At 38.6% G+C, this 19,469-nt stretch overlaps 1 protein-coding gene across 1 annotated transcript; it reads right to left on the bottom strand.

Annotated features, from left to right (window-relative positions):
• Positions 1 to 39: 39 nt before the first annotated feature.
• Positions 40 to 13,904, bottom strand: pkn1b (protein kinase N1b). The gene is given in 21 exon segments (XM_055153033.1): positions 40 to 796; positions 1,478 to 1,558; positions 1,776 to 1,883; positions 2,155 to 2,297; positions 2,398 to 2,474; positions 4,158 to 4,220; positions 4,296 to 4,642; positions 5,653 to 5,725; positions 6,220 to 6,305; positions 7,168 to 7,255; positions 7,344 to 7,485; positions 7,925 to 8,000; positions 8,101 to 8,244; positions 8,503 to 8,612; positions 8,948 to 9,142; positions 9,276 to 9,489; positions 9,845 to 9,990; positions 10,717 to 10,837; positions 11,029 to 11,174; positions 11,343 to 11,643; positions 13,624 to 13,904. Coding segments are annotated over 21 exon segments (2,955 nt in total). The 5' UTR covers positions 13,714 to 13,904; the 3' UTR covers positions 40 to 592.
• Positions 13,905 to 19,469: the final 5,565 nt, after the last annotated feature.

Consider the following 19,469-nt stretch of genomic DNA (forward strand, 5'->3'; position numbering starts at 1 on the left):
TAAACTCACTAAGAGCAAGTCAGATAAATGATATCTGGATAGGGTTCACATTTTTACTGAGTCACAGTTTTTAACACATTCAACAGCAAATGACATGTGAGAAAATAAAACGACAAAATAGAAGATCACAAAAGAAAAAGCAAAGTCAGAATGATTGATTAACGTCTGTGCTGTACCAAAAACAGAGAAAGGACAAAATGATAGTGGTGGTGAAGCAAAACTTGAACGGCTTGATTTGTGCTATTCTTACTTGTTGGACTCCATCTTGTGGCGATACTCAGGAAGTGCAACGGTGACATTCAAAACAGAGGAAGGGGCAACGTCAATGTCTAACACACTGTAGCAGCACCAACAGCAGAGATTAAAGGGAAAAGAGACACAGGACGCCGACACTGTGCACTGTGTTGCTGGGCAGAACACACCACAACATCTGCCACATGTTACATAATCTGGATTAGTCCGATTCAACTTCCTCCTCATAAAAAGCCACCGCTGTCTGGAGGTCAATCGATGCTCCAAATTGCAATCAACATGACCAGGGGTCAGCCAGTAATATTGCAGTCTATGGCTAATAGTGGATAGCCATCTGACCCTAGCAGAGGTCAGAGGTATAGTCAAAATCCTTGAAATAGTCCTGTTCTTTGCGAGAAAGTGTGCGCCGTTCTCGTGGAGGGGTCAGTGTGGGAGCCTCCGCTGTAAACTCCAGGTCAAAGTTACTCACATCTTCTTTTCCTTGAATGGTTGGAACAAAAGGGGGCGGGGTTTTTCTCTGAAGGAGTGCCTCCCAGTCCACACCCTAAAACACACATACCGTACATATTAGTGTGCATATAAAACAAACATATAAATTGAGAAAAATAAAAAGCTATGTATATTATATAAAGACAATACTTCAAGATACAGGATTCACCCTATACCTTTAAAGGGTCTATATTACGATATTTTCTTATTTATGGTATAATGTTGTTTCCTTAAGTTGTGTTATGTTTCATTAACATCTTTAACACACAAATCTTGTGAATTTAGGCTGAGTTCTTCTCTCAAACAGAACACAGCTTCACCGTGATTTTAAACTCCATGCACCTTCACTCGAATCATTTGGATGATTTCAGCCCTTGAAATGCCTGTCTTTTTACTGAACTAAAGGTAAACAGTAGCTATTAACTTGAAAACTACAAGTACATGACATCACAAGGTGTAACAGAGCATGTGAACATCTCTAAAGCTCAGCAATTTGTCAAACAGGATTACTCTAAACATGTGGGAACAAAAGAAAACACAACTCCGGGTATGTTTTTGAGAAGGTAAGAGCATTATAACATGACCTAAAGCTGACAAGAATCCATTCTGTGTAATATAGGACGGACCTTTAAACAGAAGAATGTGATTTAAATACTCATGGTGTTAGGAAAAGTAAACTGTACCATAGTAACTAAAATAAAACAAATAAAATAAATACAATATGTAGTATGCTCACCCTGAAGAATGGCTGTTTTTTGACATCTTCTGCGTCCTTCTCACCAGAGCCCAGACGTCTCTCAGGATTTCTTCTCAGCAACTGATAAAAGATAATTACTCAAATCACACAGAACCAAGAAACGTTTTGTTTTATTGCCCAGTGGACATAAAGCCAAGGTAAATCTCTCATTATTACTACATGTCAGTAAATGTTACATAGCTACAAAGTTATATCATTTGTCTATTGCTATTATAACCAAATACAAAACAGACAGGGTTGCAGTGCTGGCATGGTTTGAAGTGTGAATGTCTCTTACCCGTCTCATGATGCCAATGGCCTCAGTGGAGAGAAACCGTGGATAGCGCACTTCATCATTCACTATGCTGTCGAAGACCTCCTCCTCATCATCACCTGGGAACGGAGACTGGCAGAAGCACATTTCATTAGTATGCATGTGGTGGTGGATCTGCAGTGTGTTAGATTGAAAACTAGCATTGTATTTGAAATTTTAGGTGAAGCAACTACAGGAACATGCACAGGACCAGACTAGGATGCTTTAATCTCAGGTCTGATGGGGACGATTTAATCTAAGTAGAGGATATTTTGTCACTGAGTCACACATATTCAGCTCTCTGCAGAGGTGTGAATGCGTGCATCTTACAATGAATATGTGAATAAAAACGGTTTCCACTCACCTCTCCTACCAACATCTCATAGATAAGCACCCCCAGCCCCCACCAGTCCACTGCTCTGGTGTAGGACGTGTCCGTGAGTACCTCTGGGGCCAGGAACTCAGGGGTCCCACAGAAAGTACTGGTCCTGTCTCCATAACCCATGCCTGAGAGGGAGCAGGTAGAGACAGAACACATTTTAGTTTTGTTTTATATTATATTAATATCAGTCTTAAATATAGTAGGCCACATTAAAGTGAGAACAACCTTCTTTACAGAGTCCAAAATCTGCTATCTTCACAAAACCCTCGGTGTCTAGCAGCAAGTTGTCAAGTTTAAGATCCCTGCAAGAAAGTGGTATTTTACATCACACATCGCACAACAAAGCCTAATCAATCTTATATAACACAACACGCTGAAGAGATTAAATTAGGACATATAATAACAGCTCAGAATTATAGTGCATTTTACAATCTTGATGAGGTTCTCGAAGTGCTTCACTTAAGTGCATTATTCATTCAACCAAAAAAAATCTGTTCATTGTGAGCTGCCATCACCAAAGGCTTTAAGTGTAAAATGTACTTTAGTATTTATATATATATGACATCACGCTGGGGGTGTTCTACATGTAGCTCTAGTGGTGTAATGTTCAACAGTAACCATGGTGACACAATGCACACATTAGCAAAAACTGCCAACATTTTTTTATATACAGTTTCAATTTTTAATTTTTTTTTTTAAACAAAATTTAAACAACTAAGGATGTAACAATAACTGAATAACTCATATCGTCAAAAGTGTCACAATAATATCGTGGACCATCACAATATAAAATTATAAGTTCCTTTGCTTAAGTGCATGGTTTTATCGTAACAACAGCTTATAAACATCGGGAACTACATATCCCATGATTCATTTCAGTGCAGACAATGAGAAGAAATGTTTTTTACTTGAATTCTTGAGATTATGACAAAAATAATTCACACCAAAATCTTGTCAAGGTATTTTAAAAGCAAAAAAGTGTCTGATCTACAATTATATCAGCCTCTTTAAAATATCACAATAAATATCGCACCTTGAGATTTGGATATTGTTACATTCCTATAAACAACACGTGTTCCTGTTCAGGAGCATGCCTATCTCCCTCATTTCTACTCTAACTCATTTTTATTTTTATACCGCATTTAAAGGGATGATTCAGAGTCATTTGCACCATGAACTCTATATTTTTTTAATTTTTGTTAAAAATCAAATTTCTAAAAAGTACCATGAAAGCTTGTCACATGCTCCTAAAAATGTGTTGTTTAAATCAGATTTTTTTTTTTTGAGACTATATATATAAAATGTTGGTGGCAGTTTTTGCTAATGTGTTCATTGTGCCACCATGGTAACTGTTGAACACTCTACCAGAAGAAATACATGTAGAACACCCCCAGCGTAATGTCACTGTAAAGTATCAATACTAGAGTACATTTTACACTTAAAGTCTTTGGTGATGGCAGCTCACAATGAACATAATGCACTTCAGTTTTTTTTGGGTTTTTTTTTTTCCAAAACTAGTATGTTCCCACATTTCCTTTGTTATCATTTTGCATCAGATTTTATATCCATTTCTCCCAATTTGGTCATCAGTTACACCCATATCCAGCAGCAGTTGACTACAGATGTAATATATAGAGGTCATGGTGCAAATGATTCTGAATCATCCCATCATTAATCATTTATTTATCATCATCATTTAAATGCAATATAAAAATAAAAATGACTTAGATTAGAGTTTCACTTTGAGAATAATCTTAGAAATGAGGGAACAAAGGGCTGAGGGAACATAGGTCTGACCCCTCCTGTGCAGCTATGTCAGCACTTTCTGGTCAGATTGTGTTGAAATAAAGCTCATATAAAATCTAACTTGAGTAACAGCTTTTAACGGAGTGGTACTTTCAGTTTCACACGCACAGGAAATGTTGATGACATTAGCTGCATTATTAGTATCAACAAATACCGTGTATTTAACAGAAAAAACCTACCGATAAACAATCTTATGGTCATGTAGAAACTGCAGTCCCAGGACCACACACGCAGAGTAGAATCTAAAATGAAGAAGCACTCATATTAAAATCACACATATACATCTGCAGCATGTCCCTTAAACAGAGAGGGCTTACACAGCACGGGGCTCAGAGAAGACGTCGGCGTGAATGTGCATCATGAGGTCTCCCCCGGCAGTGTACTCCATCACAAAACACACATGTTCTGGGGTCTGGAAACACGCAAACAAGTTCACCAGGAAGGGGTGCCGCAAGCTGTTCACCACCTCGAATATGCGCTTCTCACATGAGGCTAGAGGCACACAAAGGAAGAGACAATGGATAATATAATATAATGTTTCCTGGGACTTTTACAGAGTCATTGAAAGCTACCTCTCTACTTCATCCCGTGCAACAATGTCACCTTTCTTCAGGGCTTTGATAGCGTAAAGTCTGCCTGTCCTTTTGTACTCTGACAGCAGCACCTAGATATAAAAAAATAAATAAAAACAAATCAAGTCACTAAGCATGCATAATTCTACCTTTGTATAAACAAACGTGATACTTACAAGATCTACATTTTGAATTTACTCACAATGTTTACATATTTGTACTTTGGCATAAAGCTTAGACAAATAAAGAAATAAAAACAATGCAGATGTGCAGGCAGCAGGTTCACAAGACTTTTGGTCGATCAACACATTTTTAAAAGGTGAACTGCGCAAATTTTCTGGTTACACTACAGCACGGGTCTCCAACCTGTAGTTTGGGAGATACCAGTAGCTCTCCACCCTCTTTTAAGTAGCTCACCAAGGGATTTCTGAATTATACTTATGCTGAAGAACTAAAAATGTATTTATTACATGACTATTACCACTGGTGCCTAACTCTGTGCACTAATAAATGGATAATGGTTTACCTTTTATAGGCATCTAACTGTACCTTATCTAATGCTCAGAGACCCCTGCACTACAGCATTTTATTACTGTGCCTGGATTAGGGTTGCCAGGAATATTCCACACTATGGCTTAATCAATTTGCATTAAATTATAGTGTAATTTAATTATGGTTTTAAATGCTCAAAATACAGTGAAAACGGGTGGGCTGGCCTTTTCACAGATCTGACCCATAACTTGGAGTGGTAGCATTCTTGTCTCCATGGAGATAAAAAAACGAAATGCTGTGGAACATTCAGGTAAAGCTCTAAAATCCTTGCGAACAATGCACCTTTAAATGGTAATGGTAAATGGTCACATTTTTCTATAGCGCTTTTCCACCTTCAAGGCACTTAAGCTTGTCAAATGACTTTTTTCTCATTTCTCCTCCTCAAACTGAATGAATGAAATGTATTATGGAAAAAGTAGCACATGAACACCTTTGCTAAACTCTAGGAAGTTCATTTTACCCAGTGCATCAAATACACTCATATTACTTTAGTGAAATTAAATAAATTACATTATAAGTTGGCTTTGGTAGATTGTGTATATTTGCCTACCTTGCCGAAGTGCCCCCTGCCGAGCACAGCCATCAGCTTGAAGTCCTGCAGGCACAGAGGACCACTGCTGGCTCTAGGGAACACACACCAGTATTAGCTCCTCAGTAACACCACAAAAAATCATAAGCTTATCGAGATAGATAATCTTTGTATTAAACAGACTACCATATGGTCAGTGATTGTTTTGATTATTGTGAGCGTCATATGGTGTATTCCATATTAACTAACGCTGTGTTGGCAATATGAACATGTGTTTACAAAAGGGCAAGGACATGTTGTGAGTGGGGGCGTGTTTTGGATATCAAGCTGTGTGCTCAATATGGTTGTATTTATGATTAGTTTGTTCCCTTCTAAATGTGTTGAGAGATTTTTTGTAAAGGGAAGGAACAAACATTTAATAAGGCCAAGTGTACCCAGTGTTTACAGTGGTTTGGTATATTATGCATATGTTGATCTATTGAGATTTGCCATAATAGCTGTAGAAGAAAGTCATACATTAAGATTTGTAAAAAATAATGGTGTTTTCTGTTCAGACTGAAAAGTGCTGCAAAACAAGGACTACAGCACCTGCGTGAAGAGTTGCGAGATAACGTGTTGACCGGTGACTCATGGACGTTTGTTGTGGATTCAGTTACCAAGGGGGGCGTCTGTTCCTGTTGCCCACCAGAGAAAGACAGGCTCACAGTTAGGACATTGAACCAAAGTTGTTACTGTGGCATAGTCACAAACATTCAAATCTAACAAACCTGGACAGTAGGGGTGTGCAGAATATTGAAATATCGATAAATCATATTAATAAATGTGATGATACAGTATCGATATCAAGGGCTGCTGTATCAATATATCACTAGGAGTATTTTTTGGTATATTTTACAAAATTATTACACCACTTTGTTGTTTGTTCAGAGGAAGGAAACTTGTTTATGGAACACATTTGACATATTCACTGTTTTGATGATTAAAATGGGTGTGTTTTATATTCACTTTGCACAAGACGTGATTTAACAAAGACTTTTAGTATCACAGTCATGATTTTGGCATTATTTTTTATTGAACTGTATCATTTTTAAATATGTCGTATCGAATCGAAAGTGCACTGTATCGAGATATGTATCATATCATAGCCTATGTATCGAGGTATGTATCATATCGACAACTTAAATGATACCCAGAATTTACTTGCTTTACTTAAACTCATGCCCTGCCCAGTGATGTTTAGACTTCTTCAGTACAGTATTTGGACAATTTGATCTACTCTCTGTCAAATTCAGCCCCATTAAAACTGCCTCAGTGAGATCCCCATTCCTCTAATTACTGTCCTCATCCTTTCTCTTTCTCCAGCTCCCCTCTCCTCCTCTGGATTAGATTTCACTACGGCTTGCTGCATATGACTGGAGCTCTGTTCTTGAGCCAATGGTTTCGGGTAGGAAGTGGGTGAAATAGTAACGTGATAGTGTAAAGATGGCCATCGCGCTCCCTGGCTGAAGTCTCCTGTCTGTCTCTCTGAGGACTCACCACAGCGGGACAGTCCACCACGTCTCTCCTGTTCTCTGGTTTCTGAGGAGAGTCACTTTCCAAATTCAGCTTTTCCACTGAGATTTCTCTGGAACACAGAATGAGGTTTGGTGAAAAGTTTGTAACATTAAACAACTTTATTTGCCATTGTCTAAACTCCAACTCTGGTGCCATACCCTGTGTTATTTGAGAGCGTATTGTTGCTGAAGATTGGGGTGTAGCTGGGGGAGTTACTTCCACTGGGGATTGCGTTCCGGAGCAGCCGCACCCATGTAGCAATGTCCACGTTCATCTGGCGAGCGCGCAAGAAGGCTTTACCTAAAATTACAATAATGTATGCAAAATGTAATAGTTCATAGTATCAGCTATCACGTTCAAAGTAAAGAAACTTTGCAAGTACACAGACAACATTTCAGCATTGGACTGACAATGTTTTGAGGCTCCTATCTCTTCCTCTAGTCATCAGTTTTTGTTTTTGTTTTTTAACTTTCCTACAAAATTTTTAATAGGAAGAAATAGGAAGGAACCCCACGTGCTTGAAGATAAAAAAAATTACATTTTCTCCATTATGACATATGATGTAAATGGGATAGAATGGTCCAGTCAGATTATGAGAAGGTCACTCTGATACACAGACAGAAGGCTGAGATTAATGGCTAATGGCCAATGTTGCACCATCTGACCCTCAAATTTATTTCGATTCATCTTTATGTTTTATTAATAAGCAAAACTGACTCATTGTATGTGACGTAATTACCATGCTGTTTGGAGAAGACCTTCCTCTGCCTTTGCAGTCTGCGGCCTCTCTCTATCACTGGATTAAAGAACGTCACCTGAAAAAATGATTTATAAGTGAAAGGGTTAGTGAAATTTTGTTTATTTCTAGTTTATTTTTGGTTTATTTGGTGACAGATGCAGAGCGCTGGGCAGTACCTCAGCCAGCAGTAGGCCTTGTGGCTCCAGTTCCAGCTGGACTCTGTGTCTCTGATTGTCCAGGAACTCCTCCAACTTCAGGTACTTGAGAGCACACAGGGAGCGGTAGTCTCTCCAGTAAACTGCTATCTCCATCTCCCTGGACTGAACACAAAGAACAATAGAAAGAAAGATATTAGATAACTCACTGGCAGTAAAACTGTTCATAAAATGTGCCAAACTTTATTAGCTTTTATATTAGTTACTTGGTCTGATTTCAGATAAAGCTGTTTAGAGAGCATCACTATCATTCATTTTGGATATTGAGATTGTAGAATGAAAAGCTAATGTAATCTTAGTATCAACACATGACAAAGATATGAAATTTATTAAAACTGAACAATTGGACACAATGCTTCTCACCCTCTCAAGATCCACAGTGAAGGTTTGGTCCCAGGCTTGTTCACCCACAGTTCTCCAGCCCGTCTGTCCAACCACTGAGTTCTCCAGCTTCAGCACTGCACTCACCTCCGCTGTGGTACACAAATGAGCAATGCTTTATTTAAAGGTGCACTATGTAACTTTTCTGATAGCGGGCCCACCACCTGCTTAATTCCATGGAGAATGAGACAGTATTACTTTGCCTGGAACTATGTATAAACATATCTATCTGCATAGGTAATTCCACTAGGCAGTTTTAGGCCAGTCCACGCTCAAACATATGTAACTGGATAAATGCATGTTTGATAAGTTTAATACTATACTGGGGAACATTCCAGGCAAAGCAAAAATATCTCCATAGTGACAAACCACCGGATGTTACATCTTTAACTAAGATGACCTGGGACAGTGAAACAGTATCACTTACATGAGAGCTCTTCGTTTTTACTGGGAATCTTCAGGCTCATGCTGCTGGTACTGCGGCTGTAAAGGCCACTTAGTTTGAAGGAGGAGCGTCCGTCTCCCACAGAGTGAGAAGGGAGAGAGATGGGGGTCCCTCTGCTACGTCCTGGGACCACCTCCAGGAGCCCCACACAGCCCAGCAGATGTACCTGTAAAGTACCTACACACAGAAGAGGAGGCATCCAAGTCTTAATAACTTCCGCGAAATATCTTATTGAATTTAATATTTCAATTATATAAAGCAAGGGTCCTGCTTGATTGTTACTAATTAATAGTCTATTGTGTCTGTGTACCTGTGAGAGGGGAGGGTTTGCTGAGTGTGCTATACTGGTTGTGAACATAAGGGGCGCTGTGACGATTGCTAAAAGCAGTGGAAGTCGCTAACACAAGCTCCTCTTTGATGAGACAGGCCTTGGGGTGGTCCTCAGGTAGCTCCTGTAGTCTCTGCTCTAAAGAACACTTCAGGAGGTCCAGACGCTGGGTGGACTCGCTTAGACCAGATTGAGCCTAGAGAGAGGGAAAGACAGACCATAAATATTGGAAAAGTGAAAAAAAATACAACCTTGAAGTGCATTTATGTTAACAGAACATAATATTCTACTTAATTATTATTATTAAAGCAATACCAAACAAAACTAAATAAAAATGTAAAGCATGTCTTAAAGTTACTTAAAGTAGCCTGAGAATTGTAAAGTCTAAGTTGTAGACTCTTGCCTCTTTCTTTACCATCCCTTGAGGTAGTGTGGTCTATTCAACTCTGGCTATGCTTCTTTGATGAAGTAGGTGAGACAGAGCTGTTGATGATGAAATGTCAACAAGGACTGACACCTTCTATAATCTATTGTCCACAAATGTGTCTCACCTCAGCTATGGCCTTCTTGTCTTGGACCTTGCCGGCTCCCAGCAGCCTCATCATGTTTTTCGCCCCCTCCGCCATAGCATGTTCCACTCTGTAGTGATGCCACAGCTCCTCCACCCGCAGCTCCACCCCACACAGGTCTGCTTTACCTGGGCACACACATTATACCTGTTACACAGCCTCTGTCATGCCTACAGGTAGGTTTAACCAATCACTGTGATGTATGCATCTGTGTATGAATTGTGATAAAATTGAAAGTGAGAAGTTAATTGTTTGTACTCAACTATTCTGTTTATATGTTTAACATTTACATATTCTCTCTCTCTCTCTCTCTCTCTCTCTCTCTCTATATATATATATATATATATAGAGAGAGAGAGAGAGATATATATATGAAAAACACAAGCAATTATATTCATCATATTATCCAAAGAAATGAAAGGGACTGTGTAATAGAAAGGTAGTGTTTGGAGTCACATGGGTCACAGAGAGCCTTCAGATCCCAGCAGCTCTCTTCTTTGTTTTGACTTCCTGTCTCTTCTGTCTTTCATCTACACCTCTCTGTGGACTTCCCTGGGTTGGCTCTGCCATCATCCCTGACTCAGACCTTTAGTCTCTGCTGCTTCCTGGCTCCCTGCGCGGCCCGCTCCTCTCTAACCTCCACTAAATGAGCCGTGGCTTTTAGATTCTGGCCCACATCAAGGGGCTGGAGGAACGTCAATAGGCTCTAACCTGAGAGAGGCCTATAATGGACAGTGTGTGTGTTCTGAAGGCACATTGATCCATTACCACGCCTGTCATTAAATATGCATTGTGTGTAAGAGGGAGAGCTGCAGGTGGGAGAAAAGAGGAGTAGCCAGACGAGTGGGTCGTACTGTGGTGGTCCTCAGACTGCTCCGTGGCCTGCATGGCCTTTCGGATCTGCATGCGGATGATGTCAATCTTGGTCTTGCTGTCCTGCAGCATCTGTTGAGTTGCCTGTAAAAGCTTCTTGTCCTGTAGAAAAGACAACACAAATGAAACAAAGTTGGAGTAGAAATCAACTTAACTTCAACTTAAAATACAAGTTATGTTACAAATTTTGATCTATATCAAATACTAATGTTGCTATAGATAAATAAAAAGCAATACAAAGAAAGCATTTTCACATGTTGTCACATAAAGGAGAGTGGAGTAGGTTACAGTACCTTGGTAGCTCCATTGGCATAGATGGGGATCATGTTCTCTGCTCCCTGTTTGACCTTGAGCTCGATGTTGAGCTGTCGCTCCAGAGCAGCGATCCTGTGCTCAGTGGCTGATGTTCGGCTGACTGACCCAGGAGACCGTGGAGTATCTGGACAAGAAACTTATGTAGTTACTCCAACAGATCACATCATATTGTTTAAATAATATTTCAATTGCATAAAGAGGACAAATTAATTTGTAAAAGTTGATTTATTTGTTAAAATTATTCTTAATTTGTAATAAGCATAGTGCGATTGGTTCCCATAAAATATAATACCTTTGTTATCGTCATGTCCTTTAACCACAATGTGAGCATCCAGCTCTTGCAACTGGGCTTGCAGAGTCTCTAGTTTGCGCTTGGAGCTGCGCAGTTGTGAGTCCACCTGCTGTGCGTTCCTCTTGTCTGTAGTGGCCCTCCGTAGGTTCTCCGCTCCCTCCTTTATCTTCAGCTCTTTTCGGATCTCTCTGCGGATCCTCTCACGCTGCTCGTCCAGGCGCTGCTGGACACTGCAGTCGGAGAAGTCTGAGCTCTGGTCCAAGCCCAGCTGCTGCAGGACCGACAGCCCTCCCGGGTCATTCTGAGGGGAATAGAGAGGAGAGGAGATATGAGATGGGTGAGAGGAGAAGAGATATACAATGGGAGACAGAAGTGGAGATATGAGATGGGCAATTTCGGTTCATTCAGACTTTCTCATAACATTAGAGGTAAGTCTTGCAAAGGGCCTCAGTGGTCTGCTCTCACACGGTGCTTGGGTGCTCTCACTGCAGTACAGCCAGCCCTCCAGCTTAGTAGATCTGATTACAACTTCTTAGCAGCTACATGCAAGCTAGGGCTTCAGTATGCTCTCATTAAGGCCATAATCCAACCACACTCCACAATACAGCAGCAGTCAGGAGCCAAGCACATGGCACTGACGGAGAGCACAGAGCAGCCACTGGATTTAACACGCTGTGCTAATGCACGTTATGTCATTACACAACACAACACCAGGACAGAGATTCGCCTGCATCTTTTGACTTTGAAGAGGATGTGCAATAAGCAGATGCAAGTAAAGTTACTAAGAGGGGACACATGTTTTGTATAACTCAGTGTAAATCATGTACCATCAAGTACCAAACTATAGCTGAGACATATTGACGGTAATATGGTGCATTTTTCGTAATACTTTTAGGAAGATTCATTATTTTCACAAGCAATGAAACCACTTTTATCCTATGAGATGCACCAAATAATCTTTTTATCCCTCCATAATTACATAAATACATCTTGGATTATCAGTGCAGACTGCAGAGACATACATTAGATTACTGGACTGCTAGTACCACCCAAGCTAAAGGTACTAGCATAATTAAACAATATATAACACAATATACTTATATACACTACTGTCTGCATCTAGGGCCTTAAAAATCTATCCTTAAACTGGCTTCGTGGATCAGCTCCTTTATATCCAAATAGGACACATATCAAAGTACAGTAGTGAAAGTATGTAAGAGTAAAAATGTAAAGATGTTGAAATGTTGTAAGATGCAAAACTGTTTTCATTTCAAAATTCACTTAAAGGGTGTTTAAAAGCTTAATGTTTATATATAATAATATATATATAATATAGAAAATTGTGCTAATAGCCAACTTTGACTTGCGCTCTACAGAGATGTTTGTGAGCACTATTGTGGACATGTCAGACTTGCGGCACTGAGACGCCACAGCCGGTATAGGTCAATTCTCAGAAGTGCGACGAGGCAGCGTGAGTGACAGGAAGGGAGAGTCTGTACCATGACGCACTCCTATTCAACACAATACTTCAGAATCCCAAGAGTTTCACAGTAAACAGTGGAGCTATGGGCAAAATCACAACTGCAGAAAGGAGTGAGGAGTCAGCATGGGTTGGTGCAAGACAGGAGAGGTTGAGCAGGAAGTCAACAAGGAAGCTAAGAAAACCTACGCAGACTATTCTATACACTTCAGTTTTAGATCAATTACAACTTAACATATTATGCAGCTAGCCTACATAAGGTATGACAGCTGTGTTTCAGAGGATAAAAAAGTTGAGGATCATCATGAATACTGCGCCACTAAGGCACCATTTCACTCTTGACATTTAGAAAAAATAGAGATCTGAGATTAGACCCTAAATTACAAAGATCACAAACCTAAACCAATTTAAAGGCAAGTCCCTCTACATTTTTGGTCCACACAGTCTCCAGGAAAAACACCTTTGCTGTGCTAATTGAAATCTCTAAATCTGAGCCAAGTTCTAGTATTTCATATGACAGAGTAGAGTGATGGGGTGAAATCACATGAAGAACACACTGACAGACTGTGTGTTTAAGACACAATTTACAGGAAGTGTACCAGGAAACTAAGATGGCCTAAATAAAAAAAGTTATAAGTAGGCCTACATCAAACCACAATATGCTTAGAAATTTAGTTTACATGTATTTTAAAATATAATTGGTAATAATTACTTGATGCAACGTAAGTATTTTCTGTACACATTCATTATCGAAACCATGGATGGGATAAAGAGTGACATTTTGAGTTTTTAAGTGCCTACCGAAGGTTCTGTGTCACCATGTTCAGTGTTTACAAGGTCAGCGAAGGCCTGATCCACTTGTAAGTCCTCTTGCACATCTTCACTGGCCATATCTGCCAACAGACCAGCACTGCCAGACCCAGCGCACACACTCCTGCTATTCCCTCCTGATTCAAATCCAGGAGGCCCTCTAGGCACGGGCTAGGATTCTAAACTGGGAGCGAGTGAACGGAGCAGCGTGTAGGAAAAAAGAGAACTTGGCCATGGACTGGAGCCCCACCTCACAGCTTCCTGTTCTGCTCAGTGCCAGATAGACACAGCGTCATGCACTTGTACGCACACACACACACACACACGCATACACAGCCTTGTGTGCCTTTGTAAGTGAGAACGCCACTGTGCTTCCGGGCTGCTGCTGGGGACACACGCAGGCTGTTGTCATTCTCTACTATGACCAGAAGAAAACCACATTTGTATCAGACTCTTTGGGACTGTAATTGGATGCATGAGGAAGAGAGATGTCAGAAATGGGAGGACCAAACTTGATGCAACATTATTTATGTGCAAACTAGGACTGCACAATATATCACAATTGAAACTAAACTTCAATTAGAGCTTGTGCAGGTATCAAATTGCAAAGCCTGCTATTATTTAGATAATAGAATGTCCTCAATAAAATCTTGTTGATCCTGTACGTATAGGATTCATATTTCAGTCTTCTCTGAAATGTCACTCCTCATAGAATTGTTTGCAATGTGCTCTCTGAATAGAATCCTACCTTTTAACAATATATCACAAAATCCAATCACAGTACTTTTCATTCATTTATAATTTGTTTTCATAATTTAAAAAGTGCAACCCTAGCGCACACTTCACCCACCACAATAAAGTGTTTTAATTCTGTAAAGTACTAGTTCCGTGTGTTTAAGCATGTAGCAGAGAAGTCAGTTGGTTACAAGCCATTATTTAGTAAGCTCCTTTTGTTTTTATCCTTGCTTTTCAATGACAAGCAGCTAAAATGAGAATTGAGATACAAATGATCAGCCTATCTCAGATGCACATTAGACTGGCAAATACATGCAAATACTTAAAATGTCTTTTGAAGTTGTGGCTATTTTTGACACACTTACAAGCAGGTGGCATAAAATTGTTGTATTGTTAAAGTTCCAGCTACAAAGAGTGACCACAGCTTTAATAACACACAACCTGACAGCTATAGAGGAGGTATTTTTGTTCGAGTTGTGAATTCAGATAAAAGCAGCTGAGTGAGCAAAGCTGTCATTTTCGTATGTGACAGCTCTGAAACAAGGGTCCATGGATTATCTGAGTCAGAGCTGTACAGAGACTACTGACCCTAACTGTGGGCCATCTGGCTTCTGCACAAACACAGCACATGTACTTCTCCTTACGCTGCCACTCAACAATAGGAAGTGGCCCAGCTCGCAAACATGTCCACACACAGCCTGACATAAAAGCAGACCATTTCATGTCCTTACCAAGCCCCTGTGTTCTTCCCCTTTGTGGTAGGGAGCAGTGGATGTAGAGCCCCCCATGCATTCATTGTGTCTGTCCTCTTTGTAAATACAGTTACATCTGCAAAACGAAGAAAGCATCTAAACCTGAATAGCAACACCACTGTACTGACCACACTAAGGAACTAACTTATGTATACAAATCAGTCACAACTATATTTCTTAAAGGTAAAGTGTAATTTTTACAACTGTGGCTCTATAGTTTCAACTGCAAGAATAAGTCAAAATTGCACAGAAATTATACTATATTGAATTCATGTATGTATTAAATGCATATATTGTATTAAATTCACTGTCATATTGTTATTAGAGTACAAATATCTGTACAAACACTGAATTCATTTAGAAGAATAAATCATCAGTCGAACCCCACCTGCATTTTACCGCCATAACCTTTTAACAGCATCTTAACATCTTTCAAATTTCTAAAGGTAAACCAATAAAGGAGTCTTTGGTAAAGTAATTTTGCTATCTTTTTTCTCTTTTGTTAACTCTATCTCTCTTTTATTCAAAATGTTGTGTTACTATGACAACTACCAACTACATGCTGCCAAATGTCAATAGCTGGTGCAGAGTTCATGTTTTAGGATTTTCACTTCTTCAAGCTTCTCATAATTGACACGTTTTAAAGCTAAACTACCTGTTGTGTTGTAGTATTATTGCATCTAGGCCAAATGCATAAAACAAATATACAACATATTCAATGTGCCCAAATGATTACACCCAAAGGAAACTTTTTTAAACAATTATTTCCTCTTCTCTTGGGTTCCCATCCAGTTATGCTTTAGTAATGCATATTCCTCTGAGATTAAATCTAAACCAGAATGCCACTTCTGCAACACTCTGGTCAGATTTCACAACCAGTTACAATGATCTTGAATAATCTGGATGTATACACTGGTCTTGGACTCAGCACATTTTCAGTAGCAAAAACACACATTGACAAAGCTTTATAAAGTAGCCTATACAGCAAACCCCTAATACAGAATACTTTCAGCCCACATGGTTTGAACAGATTTTGGTTGTGAATATGTAGAGAGCATTCCTGAGATTGTGAAGTTTTAATAGCCTGTCAGCTCACAAAAGGCTGCCTGCTTGTCTCTAAATATAGAGCGTATTTAGTTGGGGTGAATTTAAGACATGCTTCAGTAACCCCTTATTCACTTCCCTCCCAACCTAGCCACATCACACATTTGATAATGAAAATGCTCCCGTATGGACTTGACTGGTGACAAAAATAATTTACTAAAAGCTTGAAGTGAGAGTCCCTTCACGACACAATTTCATTAAGAGATGATTTTACAAAGCATTACTCAACCTAACTTTTGCCACAGTAAGTTACAGTAAGGAACTTGCCTCTAGATTTATATATGAATGTCTGGCTCAAATATACAATCAGAAAAGACAAGGTGATGAAAATAAACAAACTGCCCGATGGTGGGTAATAAATAAGCAAGCAGTTGAACTAGCACCAAGAGGAAATGGCTGCTTGATATGCCAACACAGCACATTAGACTGAGGGAAGTATGCATAAAACAAGCTGGAGTTTTGGCCAAAATCTAAATGAAGGGCTAGGAAATTAAAAGAATTTTAATCGTGACTACAATTATTGCCTCAAAAATTGTGGAAATGAAAAAATTAAATTTTATTAAATTCTTAAATGCAATAAAATGATGCTCATTCAGCACAGAACGGAACAAAACCTGATGAAAAGATACTTGTCTGTTTTTTAAAGGTCCTGATTCGGAATTGATTCTTGTGAACTTTAAGCCATATTATAATGAACTTCTTGAAATCCAACTTTCTGAATGAAAAAATCATTTCAGACACATACAGATATAAAAGTTCTAGGGATGTAATGATATCCAAATCTCCTGGTACAATATTATCACAATATGCATCTAGGTACAATATTTATTGCGATATTTTGGAGAGGCTGATATAATTGTAGATAGGACGCTTTTTGCTTTTAAAATACCTTGACAAGATTTTGGTGTGAATTATTACTGTCATAATCCCAAGAATTCAAGTAAAAACATATATCTTCATGTTGTCTGCGCTGTAATGAATCATGGGATATGTAGTTCAAAATGTTTATTAGCTATTTCTGCTATAAAAATGCATTTATGCAAAAGAACTTGTAATTTGATATATTGTGATACCCCACGATGTGATTGTGAGACTTTTGACGATACCATATTACTCTAAATTGACTTTTGTGAGCTTTAAGGCATGTTATAATGTTGTTACCTCCTCAAAAACAGACCCGCAGTAGTGTTTTGTTACATTCACCATCTTTGACTTATCCTTCATTATTAGTCTGAATACATCTCAAAATGAAAAATCAACAGCTAACTTTCACCATTTGCTCAGTAGAGACTGGGCTGCAATTATGCATGGTTTTAACAACAGTGGAGCACTTCCTGTAATACCAAGGTGGGTCAGAAAATAGTGTAATATGGACCATTTAAAACTTGTATTACAATTCATAATGCGCCCTCAAAGTACAAAGTTGTTTTAAGTGACTGCGCTGTGAATAACTTGTCACTTAGCCACTGTGAATGTTAGCGGCTTACAGACTGTACCTTGGACTATGTAATCCTTGAAATCCCTCATATTCCAAAAGAACTTGTGTAGTGTAGCCAAATCTCTTCCACTGTTTCACATGGGGGTAACATATTTGCATGTGGTCGTTAGGCGTGTCACAATAATATGTACTATATTAATCTATTTCATTTCTTTGTAGTAGTGGGGAGATATTTGTTATTTTAGTTAAATTATGGTAAGATTTGAGCTCTAGAGGGTTGAATAAATCACTTCTGTGGATAATTATTGCTTCATTCTCTTATTTATTCTTTGCAGCTCAGGCCTTTTAATGAAAATAAAGTAGTGAGATTATCCTGCTTTTAAGTTATTGTGTTAGTGGCAAAAAGTAGATACAATATTATCATTTATCATTATTCATCTCTGTAGTGATATATTGTGTTTCAGAATGTGTTACCGTCACAGGTCTAGTGGTAGTATATGAACTATTGCTGTTTGGGTTAGCACACATCTGTCTCCTGACTCAGCCTGTCCCTCACTAGTGTCCTCTCCACAGCTGGGAGGAGCACAGGCAGCAGCGGTATGAATGGACACTTTGTGAGAGTCAGGCTTCGCAAGAGACTCCACTAAACGCTAATGTGTTTGTGGCCTTTGTCCACACTGAACAGACTCGTAGTGTCTGGGTTTGAACTAAAAATGGAAAGTAAGAGTCATAATAACCAGGCTTAGTGAAAACAGAACTACATTTACTAATATTTTTTTAAGCTATTATAAGTGAAAGCTAAATAAGTGTGTTCACATAAGTTATATTCATTATGCAAGCACTAGTTTTGATGGAAAATCATATTACAATCAAATAGGGAATGTATAAAAACATCCTGTACCCCTAGGCTTGTCATAATATCACATTTTGAAAGAAAATATAGATGATAAACAATAGTATTGAAACTATTTTATCTAAAAAAAAATATTCTAAATGTAAAGTAAGTAAAAAAGAAAAAAGAAGAATGAAACACTAATTTGTTTGTATCTATTCTGTAATCATCATAGAAGTTACTTGCTGACCCTAAACTGCTCCAATTTTATGGTACTACAAAAAAAGAAACAAAAACAAAAAAATCCCACTACCACAAAGAACATGCACACATGATCTATCCTGAAACCCAAAAAAAGTCCAGCTTCTCCATTTTCTTTCATCCACATAATATATTACCATTTGTCTAATTTGTGAAGAACTTCTTGAAATCCAACTTTCTGAATAAAAAAAAAAAAATCATGTCAGACACATCCAGATATAAACGCACTAGGGATGTAAAGATATCCAAATCTCTCGGTACAATATTATCACGATGTGCATCTCACGGTGTGATATTTATTGTGATATTTTGGAGAGGCTGATATAATTGTAGATAGGATGCTTTTTTGCTTTTAAAATACCTTGACAAGATTTTGGTGTGAATTATTACTGTCATAATCCCAAGAATTCAAGTAAAAAACATATAACTTCATGTTGTCTGCGCTGAAATGAATAAAGGAACATGTAGTTCCCAATGTTTATTAGCCATTTCTACTATAGAAATGTATTTAAGCAAAGGAACTTGTAATTTGATATATTGTGATGCCCCACGGCATTATTGTGAGACTTTTGACGATACCATATCACGATATTTCAGTTACTGTTACATCCCTAATAAGTACTACATCTAATTTTACCCTACATTGCTATATAATTATATAATCTCAAGTAATAAAGAGCACTACACTTTAACTCAGAGGTCAATGCTGCAGTGA

The sequence above is a fragment of the Boleophthalmus pectinirostris genome, unplaced genomic scaffold, assembly GCF_026225935.1.
Source record: "Boleophthalmus pectinirostris isolate CB_2022bp ecotype Guang Dong unplaced genomic scaffold, ASM2622593v1 HiC_scaffold_17, whole genome shotgun sequence".
In the NCBI taxonomy this organism is placed as follows: domain Eukaryota; kingdom Metazoa; phylum Chordata; class Actinopteri; order Gobiiformes; family Gobiidae; genus Boleophthalmus; species Boleophthalmus pectinirostris.